Source organism: Mycteria americana, chromosome 1 (genome assembly GCF_035582795.1).
Source record: "Mycteria americana isolate JAX WOST 10 ecotype Jacksonville Zoo and Gardens chromosome 1, USCA_MyAme_1.0, whole genome shotgun sequence".
Taxonomy (NCBI): Eukaryota; Metazoa; Chordata; class Aves; order Ciconiiformes; family Ciconiidae; genus Mycteria; species Mycteria americana.
The window spans coordinates 121,570,706-121,588,416 of NC_134365.1; the positions used below are offsets into that span (position 1 = coordinate 121,570,706).

General features: G+C 35.8%; 1 protein-coding gene across 1 annotated transcript in view; it reads left to right on the forward strand.

Annotated features, from left to right (window-relative positions):
* The window catches only part of DYRK1A (dual specificity tyrosine phosphorylation regulated kinase 1A), an 86,296-nt gene extending 69,307 nt beyond the window's left edge, over positions 1-16,989 (forward strand). Inside the window, exons 4-12 of the mRNA XM_075518588.1 lie at positions 3,228-3,320; positions 4,194-4,382; positions 5,148-5,295; positions 8,681-8,967; positions 10,614-10,760; positions 11,141-11,281; positions 11,565-11,871; positions 12,193-12,317; positions 13,599-16,989. Of these exons, the coding sequence (XP_075374703.1) occupies positions 3,228-3,320; positions 4,194-4,382; positions 5,148-5,295; positions 8,681-8,967; positions 10,614-10,760; positions 11,141-11,281; positions 11,565-11,871; positions 12,193-12,317; positions 13,599-14,222 (2,061 nt within the window). The 3' untranslated portion in view covers positions 14,223-16,989. The remainder of the gene's footprint in view (positions 1-3,227; positions 3,321-4,193; positions 4,383-5,147; positions 5,296-8,680; positions 8,968-10,613; positions 10,761-11,140; positions 11,282-11,564; positions 11,872-12,192; positions 12,318-13,598) is intronic.
* Positions 16,990-17,711: the final 722 nt, after the last annotated feature.

Below are 17,711 nucleotides of genomic sequence, written 5' to 3' on the forward strand. Positions count from 1 at the left end.
AATAGGATTTTCCTTTTCTTTTTCTTTCCTTTTTTTTTTTTCCCCTCACACCCTTCCTTTTGTGGTTGAGCATTCTTTGAAGCCAAGAGGGAAATCAGTATTACCCCAATGATAAAGAATTTGAGAGTGTTTTTGTATAAAACGGATGATGACCACTTTGTTCCATAGTCTTCTATCATCAGGTAGAAGGGAGCAAGAGTCTCCAAAAGGATCTTGGAAAAGGAAGAGAATGTTACAAATTTTGCAATATAACAGGGGAAGGAAGAGAAGGTCAATTCTTTCTCCTCTCCCACCCAAAGCTTTATGAACCCAGGGTAGCAAAATAGTACCTGTTAAAAAGTTCATACAGGTTAAAGTGTGTCCTCAGAAATGTGTGGCTGTCTAAATGCACAATTTTCAAATAAGGTACTGGCTGCAAACAACGTAGGGGTAGCCTGCAGAATTTTAATTATTTATGATTAGGGAACAGCAACAAATTAGATTTCCCCCCCAGCTGCTTATTTCAGAGTTGGAATTAGAAGATTTTTTTTTTTTAAGTAAGCAAGCAAATTTGACTTATAAATCAGAAAATAAACATGAATACTTGTCCTACAAATTCCCTTTCCAAATTAGAGCAACCTTATGTCCGAATAGTTGAGCTGAACTATGGAGTTCTTCCACACTCAGACTCTTTCCTGAAAACCCTGTGCTGGTCATGGCAGCATAGGACAGAGACTGGTCCTTGCCAGTATTCGTGCACTGCAGCGTGGTTTCTTTTACCAGCAAAATCTACCAGTGTTCCTGTGTTCCAATAATCTCTTTAAGTCAGATTAAGAAATCTAAAGGAAATGCTTGCATTTGGAGAGCCTGTAACAGTGACAGTTGGGATTGGGACTAGATGCCGTTTAGTTGTTTAACAGTGCTGTGGGAGAGAACCAAAAGATATCATATTTAGGTGTGATTTGTTTAATGGTTCGCATTTGTTTGACAGATGAAAGGAAGAAACAAAAATGTTTTGTAAATGTCAACTAGTTTGTTTAGGAAACTTTAAAACAGACTTTCCTGATGTTTACAAAATAGTTGTGCTTGTAATAAAAAAGAATTAAGGAATTAATTTGGTAAACCTGCTTAAGGGAAATTGATGGTAGTGGGCATATCCAAAAGTGAATTGACTGGAACAAACACCTAGGGCATGACTTGCGTTAAAATTCCCTGAGGGAAGTTTAACTGTATCGCATTGTCTCTGAGGAACATTCCCGAATCAAAAAGACCGCAAGTCAGCAGTCTTGCAGGGGTGTAAAAATGTTACGTGGGCGTATTTGGAGTGGTGTGCATCAAAACTTTGAATTGCCGTTTCTTGGGAGCCTTCAGCTCCACTGAATTTTGTGCCTGTTGGGAGTCCCAGCCTCACACAGATGCAGTAAGCTTACTGGAAGTGTCTTGCCTTTCCCCCCTCTCTTTAGCTTTCTTGCTTGTTCACGCTCTGTCTTGCTCTCTCGCTCTTGCTTGTGCTCTCTTTTTTTTACCCCCGTGTGGTCTGCGCATCCACTGGAGGAGAGCCTGAGCTTAGCTTTCTCATATGGTTGCTTGGGTACCTGAGTTCAGGTCCAATTTCAGAAGCACAAACTCTCTTTATCGCTTCTGTTTGTGAAGACTTTTTTGGGTCACTTCAACATTATTTTTTTTATTTGGCCATTGAGCAAAACAAATGAGCTATTTGCACAGCCACCATTATAAGTATTAAGTAATACCATAAAAGATAAGGAGCAGTTAACACTTTTCCAGTTCATTTATTAGTTCAGCAATACTGATATAAAAATCAGTTTCATTATTTTTGCTGACGGCTTATGCACTTTCCTCAGCTCTGCAGGAGGCTGCATATCAGTTTAGCTGTAATAGGAGGCAGCAGATGAGATTAAGCACTTGGAAGTCGAGAGAATTATGAGCATGAGCATTTTTGATGGCATGAGATGAGATAATGGGAGATAGGAGTTGTAAGGCTGCGCGTGGTTGTGCTTGGTCACCTAACCCTCTTAACAATAAGAAAGTAGAAGAAGCTTTAACATACATGAAACAAGCTTTTCTCCAACGGAATTGCTTAAATTTGCCCTGTGGTTTTCTGTCATTGGGAAGAGAGGGAACAGAGAGAGGCAGGCTAGGGGACCAGTCACACCAACCTCACCACTCTCTCTCCTAGCTCCCCATCTGACACTCTCACTGGGTGAGACAGAGATGTTGCCAGAACTGGTCTGGTGGTACAGTTGTGCTGTTAAGTAAGTGTCTGCTGAGCAGGTAGTTGGCTTTAGTCAAATGAAATGGTTTGTGACTTAGTTTTTTCTGCCTTCTCTTTACTGGGGATACTACTCACCTCCAGCTTGCCACTTGGAATTTTATCTTTTCAAGAACTTTATCTTCTGAGATGTCAAACAAATCTCAAGGAGGAATAGAAGTTGATTGGTAGATCCAGAATTTACATGGTGTATGTGTGCAAAGAAAAAAAGAGGCACACAAAGAATTTTATCACACATAAGTCTTGTTTCTTCAGGAAACCAATTAAAAAAATGTCCTGCTGTTGAAGATGGTTTTGTTCTAAATGTAGTCAATTTTAGGAAACACAGATGAGGAACATAACTACCTTGTCAGGGACATTGTTTTAAAACTTTGAAAGTAGGTATGGTGTTCATGTGCATGCTTTAGATTTCTTTAGATTTTCTTTAGATTTTAGATTTAGATTTAGGCCTGGATATTGCAAAGCATGGTAGACCTGAGGTTTTTTTATTTGGAATTTAATACAGTTTAAATGTGGGGAACTGCCACATTTCTCCAGCAGTTATTACTGTTAACTTCCATTTGTGGTTTTAATGCAGCTATACATTAAATATGGTTACAGTTCATGTATCAGTCATGAGGTAGAGGAGTAATGTCAGCAAGAATCTCTGTTGTCAAAGGAGCTATATTTTTACCTGAGGGAAAAACTGTTTATTGGGATTAAGCCTGTTAGGCATAATGGGAGGAGAGGTAGGAATCTTGGGATTTGTTTTGTTTTGTTTAATTAAATATATTAAAGTAACTTAACTGTTAATTTCTTTTGATTCCTATATTTGTTTTTCTTTTTTTAATGTCAGCTTAAAGAAAAAAATGTTGCAATGAAATAACTAATTTCTGTGAGGAATATCACGATTTGGTGTAGTAATTATATCATTAAAGTCCTAGCTTTTTTCCTAAGTTATGATATGGTCATATTACAGAGGCGGATGCCGCAAACTTTCCGTGATCCAGCCACTGCTCCATTGAGGAAACTCTCCGTAGATTTGATCAAAACATATAAGCATATTAATGAGGTAATGGCTTCAGCTATCTTGTACTGTGCATCAATTTGAAGTTTTTGTTTACAATACATTATTAAGTGTATTTTCTATGAATAATCTAATGAAGAGATAAGAAAAATCAAGCTTCCTTTCTGTTGTTCACATCTCATTTGAGATCATTGATGTCATGGTCCTGCTTTCTGTCCAGCACATACAAAATTTTTTATCCTGGAATTTATTTTCTGTTGTTTTATAAAGAAAAGTTGAGCTTTTCTGTTGCATGGTAAGGAAATACGAGTGGCACAAACACTCTTTTAGCTCATGCTATAAACCTTTATAAATGTGTCTAAGGACTTTTAAGGAAAATATTAAAGTGTTTTCCCTAAATTATATAATTAAATATTATTGGCAAATGTAACACATAAAAATTATGTGGTTAATATAGGAAAGCATCAGTTAGTTTCTAACTCTTTGGCAATTGTAGGCAATGTGAAGGGATTTCTGCAGTGATTACTGACTTCCTTGGAATTCTTCTTTTCCAGTCTTGTGGAAGGAGCAACTGATAACTCTTTGTTTCCAGGCTACTTAGCATTTTTAATTTTGCTATGTGTATAGTGTACTGTGATGTATCTTTTCTTTTTGCACTTATGAACTCTATGGATCAGTGTTATTAGTACATTTATTTAGATCTGCTTTCTGAGTTTTTAAATTATTCATTAAGACTTTGCTTTGGTATAATAACTTGACTTCAAATAAAGTGGTAGCAGGAGAGGATTGTTTTTCCAGTAGTAGAAGTTGCATTTTAAAATCACAGGATTAGGTATGATGATTATAAAAGCTGATTCTATTCTTTATTGAACTGATGTTCTAAAAAGTGCTCCTAAACAATATGCTTTTCACATTTAGGTTTACTATGCAAAAAAAAAACGGCGGCATCAGCAGGGCCAAGGAGATGACTCCAGTCACAAAAAGGAGAGAAAAGTTTACAATGATGGCTATGATGATGACAACTATGACTATATTGTAAAAAATGGGGAGAAGTGGATGGATCGTTATGAAATTGACTCTTTAATAGGCAAAGGATCCTTTGGACAGGTAATGTGCATCAGCTGAGCAACCTATAATTCATGTGAATCATAATATGCATTTCATTCGAAGTGGTATTCCTGTTTCATTTTGAAATTAAACTCTTTTTTTCTTAATCCTATTACACTGAGTGCCTGCTCAAGACACTTGTGTTTTGTGCTGGTTCTTGTTACTACAGATAATGTTTGAATATGCGTCAGTATGTAGAACTGGTAAAGCAATTTGCAATGAGCAAATCCTCAGCCTTTTGCTATCAGTTCACATTTTTAGCTGTTTGGCTTGGGTTTTTAAATTAAAACAATAGTCTAGTGCTAGGGATTACCTATTACAAATGTTACTTAGTAACATTTGTTTTGACTGTTCGTAGCTGTAGCCAAGGCTTGAGAAAAAGGCTTGAGGGAGGATGGAGCTTTTCTTTTGCTGTTTTTGTTAGTTTTTCTCAGATTTTGCCAGTCATTTTACAGTATTGTTTTTGATGATTTGATAATTGCATTTGGATATAATGCTTGCCTTAGTGAAGCCTCAGTGAAGCTCAGTGGAGCCTCAGTTCTATTTTGTGACTTCACTGCAATAAACATCACATGATCAATTGTGGCTTTATTGTAGTATCAAGTAAGAGAAGACATTTTAGAAAAGAAATTCAACTGGAAAGAGCAGAAGTTCTAAAAATGTTTTCTCTGAATTCAGAAAGTGAAGATAGTTTAGAAAGTGAGTTTTGCTGTATTTTGAAAACGTGAGAGATTTTTACAGATGTATTTGACTTTTCCCTTTCAGGTTGTAAAGGCTTATGATCGAGTGGAACAGGAGTGGGTGGCCATCAAAATAATAAAAAACAAGAAGGCTTTCTTAAACCAAGCCCAGATTGAAGTGCGACTGCTTGAGCTTATGAACAAACATGACACTGAGATGAAGTACTATATAGGTATTTCAATAGTTATTCTTAATTTTTATTTAATCAAATTATGAACATGCTTCTGGTGCTAAAGAAATGAAAAGAATAATACAACTTTTAAAATTATTAATATTATTTAGTGCAAATTTTACAGTTTGCTTTGCAACAGGACCAGATTCAGAAGAAGAATATATAAAATTATTTGGGATAACAGACTTGTTACTTAGTAGCGTTGAGATCTTTTGTAGAATTTTCTTTTTCCAGTTAATGATATGGACACCTGAAGAAGTTGCCATGGACCGGGTTTTCCACAGAAGCTGTGATCTGTGGTAGTTTGCATCTCTTTCACTACTTTGGATGTATCTTAAATTATCTCAGAACTGTCATGGATAAGAGCATGCATATTTAATGTAAACCAGCATCATACAGTAGTTTTATGGCTAGCTTAATCATTATTTTTTGATCGTGCATGTTTAAAAAGCTCAAAATTTCGGACAACAAAACTGAGATAAGACTTGTGTAAATATTAAGACTTGCTCGTTTATAGCTCAGAAAATATTTTAAAGCTTATAATTTTGATGGTTGCTGTAGATTGGAATGCTGTTCCCTTGACTTATTATAATAATGCTACTTGAACTTTGTAATAATGATGAAATTAAGTCAGCTTGTGTAAAAAGTTTATTAAATCCTGTCTGTCCTCTGGAGTGGAGAATTGGGAAAAAAGATGATGGAAGAAAAGCAACAGCATGTTGTAAAGAGAGATGGAGAAGTATGAAAAAGAGTGATTAAGGAAAACGAAACTGGTTTTATGCATCCTTTAGTTTTTCCAGAAGCTGAAATATTAACAGCTATGCTTTTCTGATTTGCATGTATATATTGGATTACTAATTTTTCTTTCTGTAGTTTATAAAAAAACCTTTGAAATGATGTTAATATACATTCGTATTAAATTATCTGATGAGTATTCAGTTACATTTTAACTTGTTTTATAGAATATTATCTTTAGAATACATTTTATGTATTTAGTGTAAAAGTTTTTAAGGTATTTTTAACTTAAATTTATTAATAACATGTTTACATAAAACAAAAACTAAACTTGACAGCATACTATGTCAAAAAGAAGTTTTAGGAACCTTAAAGACATGACCAGTTTGAGATAAATACGCAGTAAATAAAGACACTATAGGCATCATCAAATAAGCTCTTGGAATTTTAAATTTTTAGAGAGTCTGTTTTGTAACATCAGGTAAAATGAAATGGACCAAAACATCATATAATCTCCCTCTGTGAGTTAAGGCAGGATGGCTTTATATAGAGAGCAGTGCTGAAACAAAAAAAGGAAAAAAAAGTCCTGATAATTTTGAACAGTGGAGAAATAATAGGTACTGCCTTTGCTTAGGCAAGTGATTTTAGGCTTGTTTCAAGCTGATTTCCAAATCTTTTAGGGTATATTTGAATAGTTCCCCTTTTATTTAGCACAGTATTTAATGAACATGACAGCATCAGTAAGGATCAAAAAACCCAAATAGATAATGTTTTGAATGAATACCTTGTATTGCATGTTGTGCAAAAACTGGCCATGGAAAACTGAGATCTCTAGGCACTTCACTGGACAATATTTATAGGAACAGTTGCTTATGAACATACTTTTGCAACAAAACTTAATTGAAGCATTCAGCATATTAATGTAAAAAATAAGTTGTCCAATAGGACATGTGGACAATTCACCCTCGTGTAGGCTTTCAGATACATGATGCTGAGAATAGCTGAATAAGGCTGAAAGCATTGCAAGTATTACAATATACTGTGTGATGTAAAATGTAGACTTCAGGGAGAACATGGTTAAATACACTGTAGCTGGATTTTTAAGGACATAAAGTTTAACTGTTTACACTTTTGTCAGATACCCTCTAGTACCTTCAAACCTTCTGACTGGTCTTCTGATCTAACACAAGTGTACGAATGCATTAGGGTCTTCAAGTTTTGTGAAAATTGGTAGCAGGGTGGAGGAGCAATGTTCAAATGTCATGTCTTCAGTGAAGGAAAGATGTGGCAAGTTCAGCTCTTACCCAAACTATTTTGGCTGGGTGGTGGTGGCAAGTGGTAGTAGCTGGCCAGTAGCATGCTGGTAGTTACAAATCAGTTGGAGTAAGTGGTGTTTCTTGCCAAGTTGGCAGGTCCAGCAAGCTTAGGTGATGTGGGGAGGAATTTGAATCAAGTGTTGGAGGAACACAAGGACATGAAAAGGTGCTGGTGCTTTCATGGTGGGAGGATAGTGGAAATATGGCAAAGATGAGAAAATAGGAAAGGTCTAGACAATGTATTGCAGGAACTGGCATCAGGGTGGAAGCAAATGGTATTGTTACAGGTAAGGTGTAAGGGACACATGAAGAACTGGCTTATGATAATGGAGGAAAAAAAATAATCCATAGGACACCAAGTAATGGCCTTAACTGAAAGTCTGAATTCTCATTGTGCTAATATTGGTTCAAGATTTTATTATGACAAAAAGGCGAGTGTGTTGCTTTTTATCTATTTTTCCTATTTCAATATTATTTTACTTGTAGCAACCAACCTGAATGATTGACAGATTAGTAAACCTTGCTTGCCTCTAAACAGATTAATGTGTTGAATTTTTCACGTATTTCATGAAAAAAATTAATTGGATTTGGACTGGATTGGTTGCTTTCATAACTTGAGATTATGCCTGATTTCTGAAATGAATATAATGCCTTTGGGATATCGATCAGTTTTATTAATCGAAGTAATGAGTTGAAGTCACAGCTTATAAATTGCAGTAATGTCTTAGTATATTTTAAATGAATCTGATAGGCAAACATTTTCTCTCTAAATGTAAGGGAAATCCCTAATAAACAATTCAGTATAAAGTGCAATAGCTGCTTTACTGTTGAGAATGCCACTGTATGTGCACTTTTTTCCAGTCTGCTTGGACATGAATACAATTTCAGCTTTAGGAGCGTGGAGAAATGAACTCTCCCCTGAAAAAGATCAAAAGTGTTGTGACAAAGGTTGCGTTACACACAGTTTGCGCTTGTCTTTTTGCTGATATTTTTATTTACCCACAAATGTGTTTGCCTTTGCTAATAGGGGAGTGATAGCTTATTTTGAACAAATATCTCTTCTATCTTTTAAATCATTTTTTGGTTAAGACAGCTTTACTGAGGTATACCTGAGGACACTTCAGATGTGTAAAATGGCCCCCTGTACCCTAGGCATGGCAGCAATATTCTGTAAATAACCATAGATCCAGGAAAAAAAAAAGTAACACTGTATTATCTTACTCACGGGTCAGCTTCCTACATATTGATTAACATATTTAAGCATTGTGTTGTAATTAGTATTTAATACTTACCACACAGTATATGTGTTAATTATTTTCTTCCCCTTTTTAAAGTGCATTTGAAACGCCACTTCATGTTCCGAAACCATCTCTGCTTAGTCTTTGAAATGCTGTCCTACAATCTGTATGATCTGTTGCGGAACACCAACTTCAGAGGTGTCTCATTGAACCTGACACGAAAATTTGCACAGCAAATGTGCACTGCACTGCTTTTTCTGGCAACTCCTGAACTTAGTATCATTCACTGTGACCTAAAACCTGAGAATATCCTGCTCTGTAACCCCAAACGAAGTGCTATCAAGATTGTTGATTTTGGCAGTTCGTGTCAACTTGGACAGAGGGTGAGTATTAGTAAAAATTCTAATTATGCTACTGTCGGATGCATATGAAAAATTTAATATTTTTAAGTCATAATACCTAGATAGCTAATTTAAACTTTATTAATGATGACTTAAATGAAATAGTAACTAATTTTTACATAGGGTGTTAGAGATCAACAGTCTGTAGGAGCTTTAAATAGGAATTTTAGTGCCATAGTAGATAAACTTTCACCATAGTGATAAACTTCCCATCTTTCTTTTCTCCTTGGTTGTGTTTTTATGCTGTGTTAATGCAGAATGCATCAGCACTTGATTGTAGAAGTCTGCAGTGCTATTAAATAAAATACTCTTATTATTTTCTTACTCCATATGTATTACTCCTTCCACTTTAGCATGTCCTCTATTTAGTGTGCCTTGGAGATAAGAAGGTATTTGAGGGTCGAGACAGTGCAGTAGCTGGCTCTTAAAGATACTGGTTATAACTAACCCATTTTTAGAAACACTTTAGCAACTGTGGAAAGACTGAATTGAGTTTAGTGGTGGTATTACTATAAGTAGAGATGCATATGTGCAAAGCATTTCCAGGACAAAGGGCCAGATTGCTTTCCGTCGACAGTTCTTTGGATTAGGATAGATGTGTACTATTAAGTCGTTGTCCAAAAATTTGTAATTGTGTTCTGTTGTTTATGTACTTTGAAGATGAGTGCATTTTTTATTTGAGCTGTTAGAATCTGTTTAGCATAGTCTATCCAGCATAGCCAATTAGCTCTATATTTGCTTTAGGAAATGTTAAAATATATACAATAACTATTAATATATTAAGATCATAAACAATTCTGCTTGGATGCCAAAGCCTGTTTTCTTTAGGAAGAGCTTTGAATCATATTCTCAAGTGTTTGTTTTGTACTGACCATTTGCTCACCAAAAAGTTTATCAGGATGTACTGTTCAGCTTGCACCTTATAGTCTAGTACAAGTAGACTCTTTCCTGGTTGAAAGAATTCTATTTGGCTGAGCAAGTGACCACTTCCATTCAGGGTTTGGTCACCTAAAGCAAACAACACCTTTGCTTTAGTTGCTTGCACTGAAAAAGAATTGTCAGCTAGTCTCCAGGTTTAGAGTCAAGATAGAATTATCTGTCTTGTGAAATAAGCAGGATAGTTGGGGGTGGAAGAAGGTTGCTTTTTCCATGTGTTGTTTTCTAGTTCCTGGAATGACCTGATAATTCAATCTTATTTTATCACATCATAATTGTGGCTTTTGGTCTTTTACAATAGATTTTTGTCTTAAGTTATGTAACATTGATGTGGCTTGTGAAACAGTTTTTCTTTGGGTGATACCAGACTAAAATTTTGTTGTATGATTACCTGTAATTGCATGAGATTACACTCATCAACCCTAAAGTGTAAAATACTGTCATCACGAGCTAATGCACTTTACTTTTTTTATTTTCTTTTTTTTTTTTTTTGAGTGTGAATGCTAGTATTTTCTTAAGAATTAACATTTACATATTTTTATAAATGTAATGTATAGATACTTTTTAGTATCATGGATACCTTGGCTTTCTCTACACTAAAAATGTATTTCATGGTAGTTCTGTTCTGTAATACAGAATCATAATAGTGCCCTTTGGATGCTGTGTATTACCTTTAGATGCTTTTATTTCAGATATACCAATATATCCAGAGTCGTTTTTATCGATCACCAGAGGTGCTACTGGGAATGCCTTATGATCTTGCAATTGATATGTGGTCCCTTGGGTGTATTTTAGTTGAGATGCACACTGGAGAGCCTCTTTTTAGTGGGGCAAATGAGGTATGCAGCTATATTACAGTACAAGTAATTTGACTATTTTAGGGTTTTTTTTGTTCATTCTCATCATAACTTTCATCTGTTTAATTGTAATACATAAATTAGGGAAGTCTAGTAATTCTAAAATGAATAAACATCAATGACAGCAATGTCTTTTGTCAGAACTCTAAATTGCCTGTTAATAATTGTCTGTTTCTGGCTCCCCCCTTACTCCTTATTCAATAACTTGGTTTGTACGTATTGGATTTTTCTTAAGCTCACAATTAATTTAGAACTTGTCTGGGTAGTTAACATTTGCTTACCATGTGACTATAGAATATCACTCTGTCACACTGCTCAGCTGTCTGTCACACGTTGTCACAAATATTCTTTGTTTGGAACAGGTGGATCAAATGAATAAAATAGTGGAAGTTTTGGGGATACCACCTACCCATATCCTTGACCAAGCACCAAAAGCAAGAAAGTTCTTTGAGAAGTTGCCAGATGGCATTTGGAACTTGAAGAAGACCAAAGATGGAAAAAGGGTAGGTTACATAACTAGGATGAGAATATGGACTGTCTCTTTTAAAAAAATACATAAAAAATGGTGAGATGTTACTTTGCTTTACATCTTGCCTTACCAAAAATGTAGCTTTACTGTTGTTTATTATTGTTCCACGTTGTAAGACAGGTTAAGTAACACTTCCGGTAGTGTTGAATAGTTTCTTACTTTTATTTGCCTTACTTCCTTTTATGGCATGTTTAAACTATGCACATCCAAGGCTTAATATATAACTTGATTTCAAGTAATTTCTAACTTCCCAACAGGAATACAAACCACCCGGAACTCGTAAACTTCACAATATACTAGGAGTTGAAACAGGAGGACCAGGTGGACGTCGTGCTGGGGAATCGGGTCATACTGTAGCTGACTACTTGAAGTTCAAAGACCTCATCTTAAGGATGCTTGATTATGACCCTAAGACACGAATTCAACCTTATTATGCCCTACAGCATAGTTTCTTTAAGAAAACAGCAGACGAAGGTACAAACACAAGTAACAGTGTGTCTACGAGTCCTGCCATGGAGCAGTCTCAGTCTTCAGGAACCACCTCTAGTACATCTTCAAGCTCAGGTAAGTTTTTCTCATTAACAGATAACAAAATCATATTTCCTAATCACATCAAAGGAATTTTTCCCAGGTAAATGTCATCTTACTTTTTCTGTTAAAAACCAAATATGTCAGTCATACTCATCAAAACAATTTTTTTAATCAGCTGAAACAGGTAACTGCTCCAACAAAAAATTAAAAGTAGATGAGTGAAAATGTGCGTGATTAGCATAGGTCTTGTATTTTTACCTTGAAGCAGTTTAAATATGTTCATGCTGTCATTGTTTTACAGCTTACTGTAAATTGTGTGTCTCTTTAGTTATTGTGCATGTTACGATTTTATAGGTGGATCTTCTGGAACAAGCAACAGTGGAAGGGCACGGTCAGACCCCACACACCAGCATCGACATAGTGGTGGACACTTCACTGCTGCTGTTCAAGCTATGGACTGTGAAACACACAGCCCACAGGTATGCTTAAGTAGAGCTTTGGTCTGTTCTGATTTATACGAATTTTCTGAGAATATTAAATGCCTAAAACTAATTAACACTTTCATTTCAGGAGTGAAGTCATTTAGACATAGAACTAGCCATCAGATTTGGTTTATTTTTTACCCCCAGCTCTTGTATAGTCCTGTGTACACTAGGTCACTCACTTAGGCAAAAGTACTGCAGCTAGCTGTAAAAATTTCCAGATTCTGCAGAGGTAAAGGTTTTGAATTGGTAGCAGTAAGTCAGGTGGAGCTGTCAGTGTTTCATCTTACACAGGGCCTAAGGGCACACAGAACTATTCATCTTCCAACCCAGTGAAGACCTAGCTTGTACTTCAGTGGACTCCTGCTGGAGTTCTTAATTCCATTTTATGGTGTTCAGGTACTTGACCAATATTATCATTGGCTGAATTAGGGTTTATTCAGTACTTCTTCTTGGAAGGAAGCAACAACTCATTTATTAACTACAAATAATTCAGTAATACTTTTATTTTGGTACAGAACAGATAAAAATATAAATTAGTGTATGTTAGCTTGTTTTATTCCTGGAAGAATAAAACTGAAATGTGATAGTGATTTATCATTTCTGTTCATCACTTTTATAGAATCACTTTTACAGGTATAAAAGCAATAGCCTCCAAGCATTACACTCACAAGAAAAGAAAAGAAGATCATACATGCTTCTTTGCAGCTGACAGAAAACAAACTTTTTCTCCCAAGTAGACAATTTAGTTTATGCAACAAATCAGTGTTTAGTTAGATCTTGCTATTTCAATAATCTTTAATCAGCTGTGTTCTTCCAGAGGAGTGAATAGCACTCCTCTAATGCTCTTGATGCTGTTCAAGATATGAACTACAACATATTAATTTAGCTTAGTGTGCTAATTGTATCCAGAGGTCTGAGTCAGAGATCAGGGCCTTATTGTTCTAGGTGGTGTACAAATATTAATGTTGTTTATTACTGCTATTATGTAAAGCTGCTTCAATAATTTTCACAGTAGGGTCACATATTGGACTTACTTAAACTGTTTGAAAAAAGCATCCAGAATGTGAACTCATTTTTCTTAAGGTCTGTTTAGAAAAGTGTATTAGAAATGCTTCTTAACTGCATGCTTACATTTCTAGAATAATTTGGCAACTGCAAGGTTTGGTTAACTTTTAAAAAAGTTAGCATAGACCTTAATAACTTAATCTCTCTCTTATATTGCAAATGGACAGATTTGATTAAGCATTTTAATTTTTATTTTGCTTATTAACATAGGTTCGACAACAGTTTCCTCCTCCAATTGGTTGGACAGCCACTGAAGCTCCTACACAGGTCACTGTTGAAAACCATCCAGTTCAAGAAACCACCTTCCATGTAACCCCTCAACAACAGAATGCATTACATCATCATCACGGAAATAGCTCTCACCACCACCACCACCACCATCACCACCACCACCATCATGGACAGCAAGCCTTGGGTAGCCGGACCAGGCCAAGGGTCTACAATTCTCCAACAAACAGCTCCTCCACCCAGGATTCTATGGAGGTGGGCCACAGTCACCACTCCATGACATCCCTGTCTTCCTCAACTACTTCTTCCTCTACATCTTCCTCCTCTACTGGTAACCAAGGCAATCAGGCCTATCAGAACCGCCCAGTGGCTGCTAATACCTTGGACTTTGGACAAAATGGAGCTATGGACATGAATTTAACAGTCTACTCTAATCCGCGCCAAGAAACTGGCATAGCTGGACATCCAACATACCAGTTTTCTGCTAATACTGGTCCTGCTCATTACATGACTGAAGGACACCTTGCAATGAGGCAAGGGATTGATAGAGAAGAGTCTCCCATGACAGGAGTTTGTGTTCAGCAAAGTTCTGTGGCTAGCTCGTGACTAAACTGAAACTAAGTTTGTTTCTTGTGTGTTTTTATAGAAGTGGTGTTTTTCCAAAAACAAAGTGCAAAGCTGCTTGAATCAGAAGGAGATAAACTCACTGAACCGCTACAGGAGGGCAAAGCTGACTATTTTTTTAAACTTGAAAAGATTGCAAAGGGACAATGAAGTTTTTTGTTGTTGTTTTTTTGGGGGTTTTTTTTTTGGTTGGTTTGTGGTTTTTTGGGTTTTTTTGGGTTTTTTTTTTTTTTTTTTTTTTTTTTCTTTTTAAGAGCCATGTCCGGACCCACCTTAACGGATAGCTTAGTGGTGTTCACCTTTTGCTTCCCCCATTTTAACTTGCCACAACCTAGTCATAGTTCGGTTTTTTGGGGGAGGGGTTTTTTTTGGTCTCATTCAACAGGGATTATTGTTCAAATGTTAGTTGTAGTTGCAAACTAGTTTCTTTTTAAAGGCATTGCACATGATTATAAAAAGGCCCTTTGAAGTTTTTGGGTGGGAGGGGAGTGAGTAATATATATATATATTTTTTTTTTTTTTTAGTTCCCCAAACAAACATGGGCACAGAAATGCAGTACTGTAAGAAAGAGGGACCTTCAGATTACACAAATATATATTCTTCAGCTGTAAAAAGGGACGGTTGTAATGGAGTTTGTAAGGCACATTAAGCATGCTAAGTGGCGGTGATCAGAACTCTCCTTTTCTGAATCTACTGAGGATCAAAGCAGCAATTGTAATGGGATTCTGTGGGTCTCATATTTTGGAGACCGCAGTCAGTTAGTATTGAAATATGACTGGTTTCATAACTGAGGTGCACTGAGAAGCAATCAACGGGTCGGTCCTGGCCAGTCCTGGGGAGGTCTAAGTGGTGGTCTTTGGGATAACCTTTGGCCTTATGGATTTGGACTCTTAAGTTAGAAGAGCCTACCATTTCAGATGCAATCACTTTTGGACATGCTTTTGCAGACAGTCCTTAATGCTGAAAACATAGAGAATGGGTAATTCAAGAGGCCTTTCTTTTAAAATAGACTTTTGTGACCCACTTATTGTAAGGTATTGCAAGGTCACTTTGCGTGTGTCATAAAGTTGACTTTCTTATTGGTTGAAGGTCACAGGAGTAGTGGTTTGCGTTTGATGGAAATAGCTACAACTGTGTCCCTTCCTGCTTTTTACTTTTTTCTTTTGCTTTTTCTCGGCACGTGGTTTCTCCACCATTACTTCTGCACAAAGACGTCTTCTGTTCATCCTGAACATTTTTAAAAATGCAGAATTTTATGTGACTGCTTTTTTGCCTCACAATTATGCTGTGAATTTTACAAAAATTTATTTTCTTTTTTTGATAATTTATTGTACCAAAGCTGTTTTTATAGCACATAGATGTCTGTAACCAATAATGTAGCAGTTCTGCACTTTGACACAAGGTGTAACTAGACCATTTTTAAATGTCAGTTCAAAATTATGGCTGTACTATTGCTTAAACAAAACTGGAACTGTTGTTGAATTCATAGCCAATACATTTACAGCAATCTGTGTACTGAACATAATAGATTGACATCTACTTTGAGACTATAACATCTGTTACATTATAAATGTGTTCAGGCTTCTGAAGGTAAAAGGGACACGAGATCCAGAAGCTATGAAACCAGCAGTTGATTCTTGTATTCCTTATTAACATAATTGTAAACTTGAAGGCAAGACCTTGATTGCATGAACAGATCCAAAATAATAGTCTGAGTAAAGCAAAACACTCACATGAGACCTGAGGTTAGCAGGCTGTATTTAACAGGTGCCTAATTTTTGGGTAATGCTGCCTTAATATAACACAGTCAGCTTGGCAGTTGCAAAATTTACAGGCCCATTCAGAGATTTATTTATATGAAAAGTAAAAGCTTCATGAAAAACATTTGAAAGAATAAGGGTAATTCATTGATTGCCCATCCCAGATTAACATTGTTTGCCCATTATATATTACAGAAGCAGTGATCTACCTCTGCCAGTAAGCCCTTTTAAAAGTTAATTTAGCAGAAAATTCAGAGTTCATACTGGTCAATTCCATGTGGCTAAGTCATTTTTTCAGACTAAAAGGTGGAATTTTTTTATACTTACAGTGGCAATGCAGCAGCTGACTACCATGTGAATGGGAATGAATACTTGGGATTACCATTTTTTTTGTAAATCATGATTTTTTTTTTTTTTTTTTAATCAAGCGATCCATATTTCTTTTGTATTGACAAGTCAACCCTGTGGATGAAAGTGGTTTTGGTGGTTTCTTTTTTGTTGTTGTTGTTGGTTTTTTTAACTCAGTAATTCAGAGAAAGTTTACAGGATTTGGAAGGCTGTCACCTTAGAAACAGGATGCTGAGTCTAGCAATATAAAAAGGAATCCAGTACTTACTGCTGTCTAGGAATATAAGGGTAATATGAAATCTGGGTAATTTTTGTGTGCGCGGGTTGCCACACCTTAGCAAGCACCAAAAAATAAAGGAGTTAAAAATATCTACATAAAGAAGAAATCATAAAATCCAGTGCTTCTGCATACTGTGTTATGTTACAGTCCAGTTTTGTGTGCTTTACTACACAGTTTGGTTACAGGACTTCTGTGCATTGTAAACATAAACAGCATGGAAAAGGTGAAATACCTGTGTTCAGATTGTAAGATCTAGTCCGGACTTGCTGTGTATATTGTAACGTTAAATGAAAAGACAAGCCCTTTGTATTATAGTCATGCAGTCTTATGTATGATAAACAGTTGAATAATTTGTCCTCAGACTCTTTACTGTGCTTTTTAAAAAAAGAGTAATTTAAGAAAAAATGTAAACATAGTAAATCTTCCTATGCAATTAACCTACTCCAAGCCATGGTATGGTAGGTATAATTATACTATAATATGTAAATATCAGATACATTGAAACAGACTTAAAAATATGAAAGTAAAAGTTGGAGGCATAACAGATAATTTTGAGTTTTTAATTGAAACAGCAAGGTATACAAATCATTGATGTATGAACACAGCTCTGCTTGATTCTGATGGACTGTACTTGTAGTTTGAGTTCTTTATATTATCATCTGTTAGTTTGAAATGTTCTTATATGCACTGCAGCTTTCTACCTATTACAGACTAGCTGATTTTAAGGCCAGAGGTGACCATGGTAATGAAATAATCTGACTGGCATGCCATTATCCCTAGAATTCAGTCTAGTTATTTCTGCATCATGAAGTCTGTATCTTTTGGGTGCAGTAGAACATATGTTTGAAAAAGATAGCTGATTTTCATATAGATTCTTCAAGTGTGAGGATTTTTCCGTGTCTCTTGAGTGATTCAGCTAGTTTATTTTCCATACTCTTAGTCCTCCTTCAGTTTTAGGACTGTTTAGTTACAGCTGCTGGCCATCAGATAGCTAGCTGCCTATTAGAATAACAAATAACTACTCTAGTTTTAAACTATTTCACTTTATTCACATAAAAATATGTTAGCTTTAATAACCTATA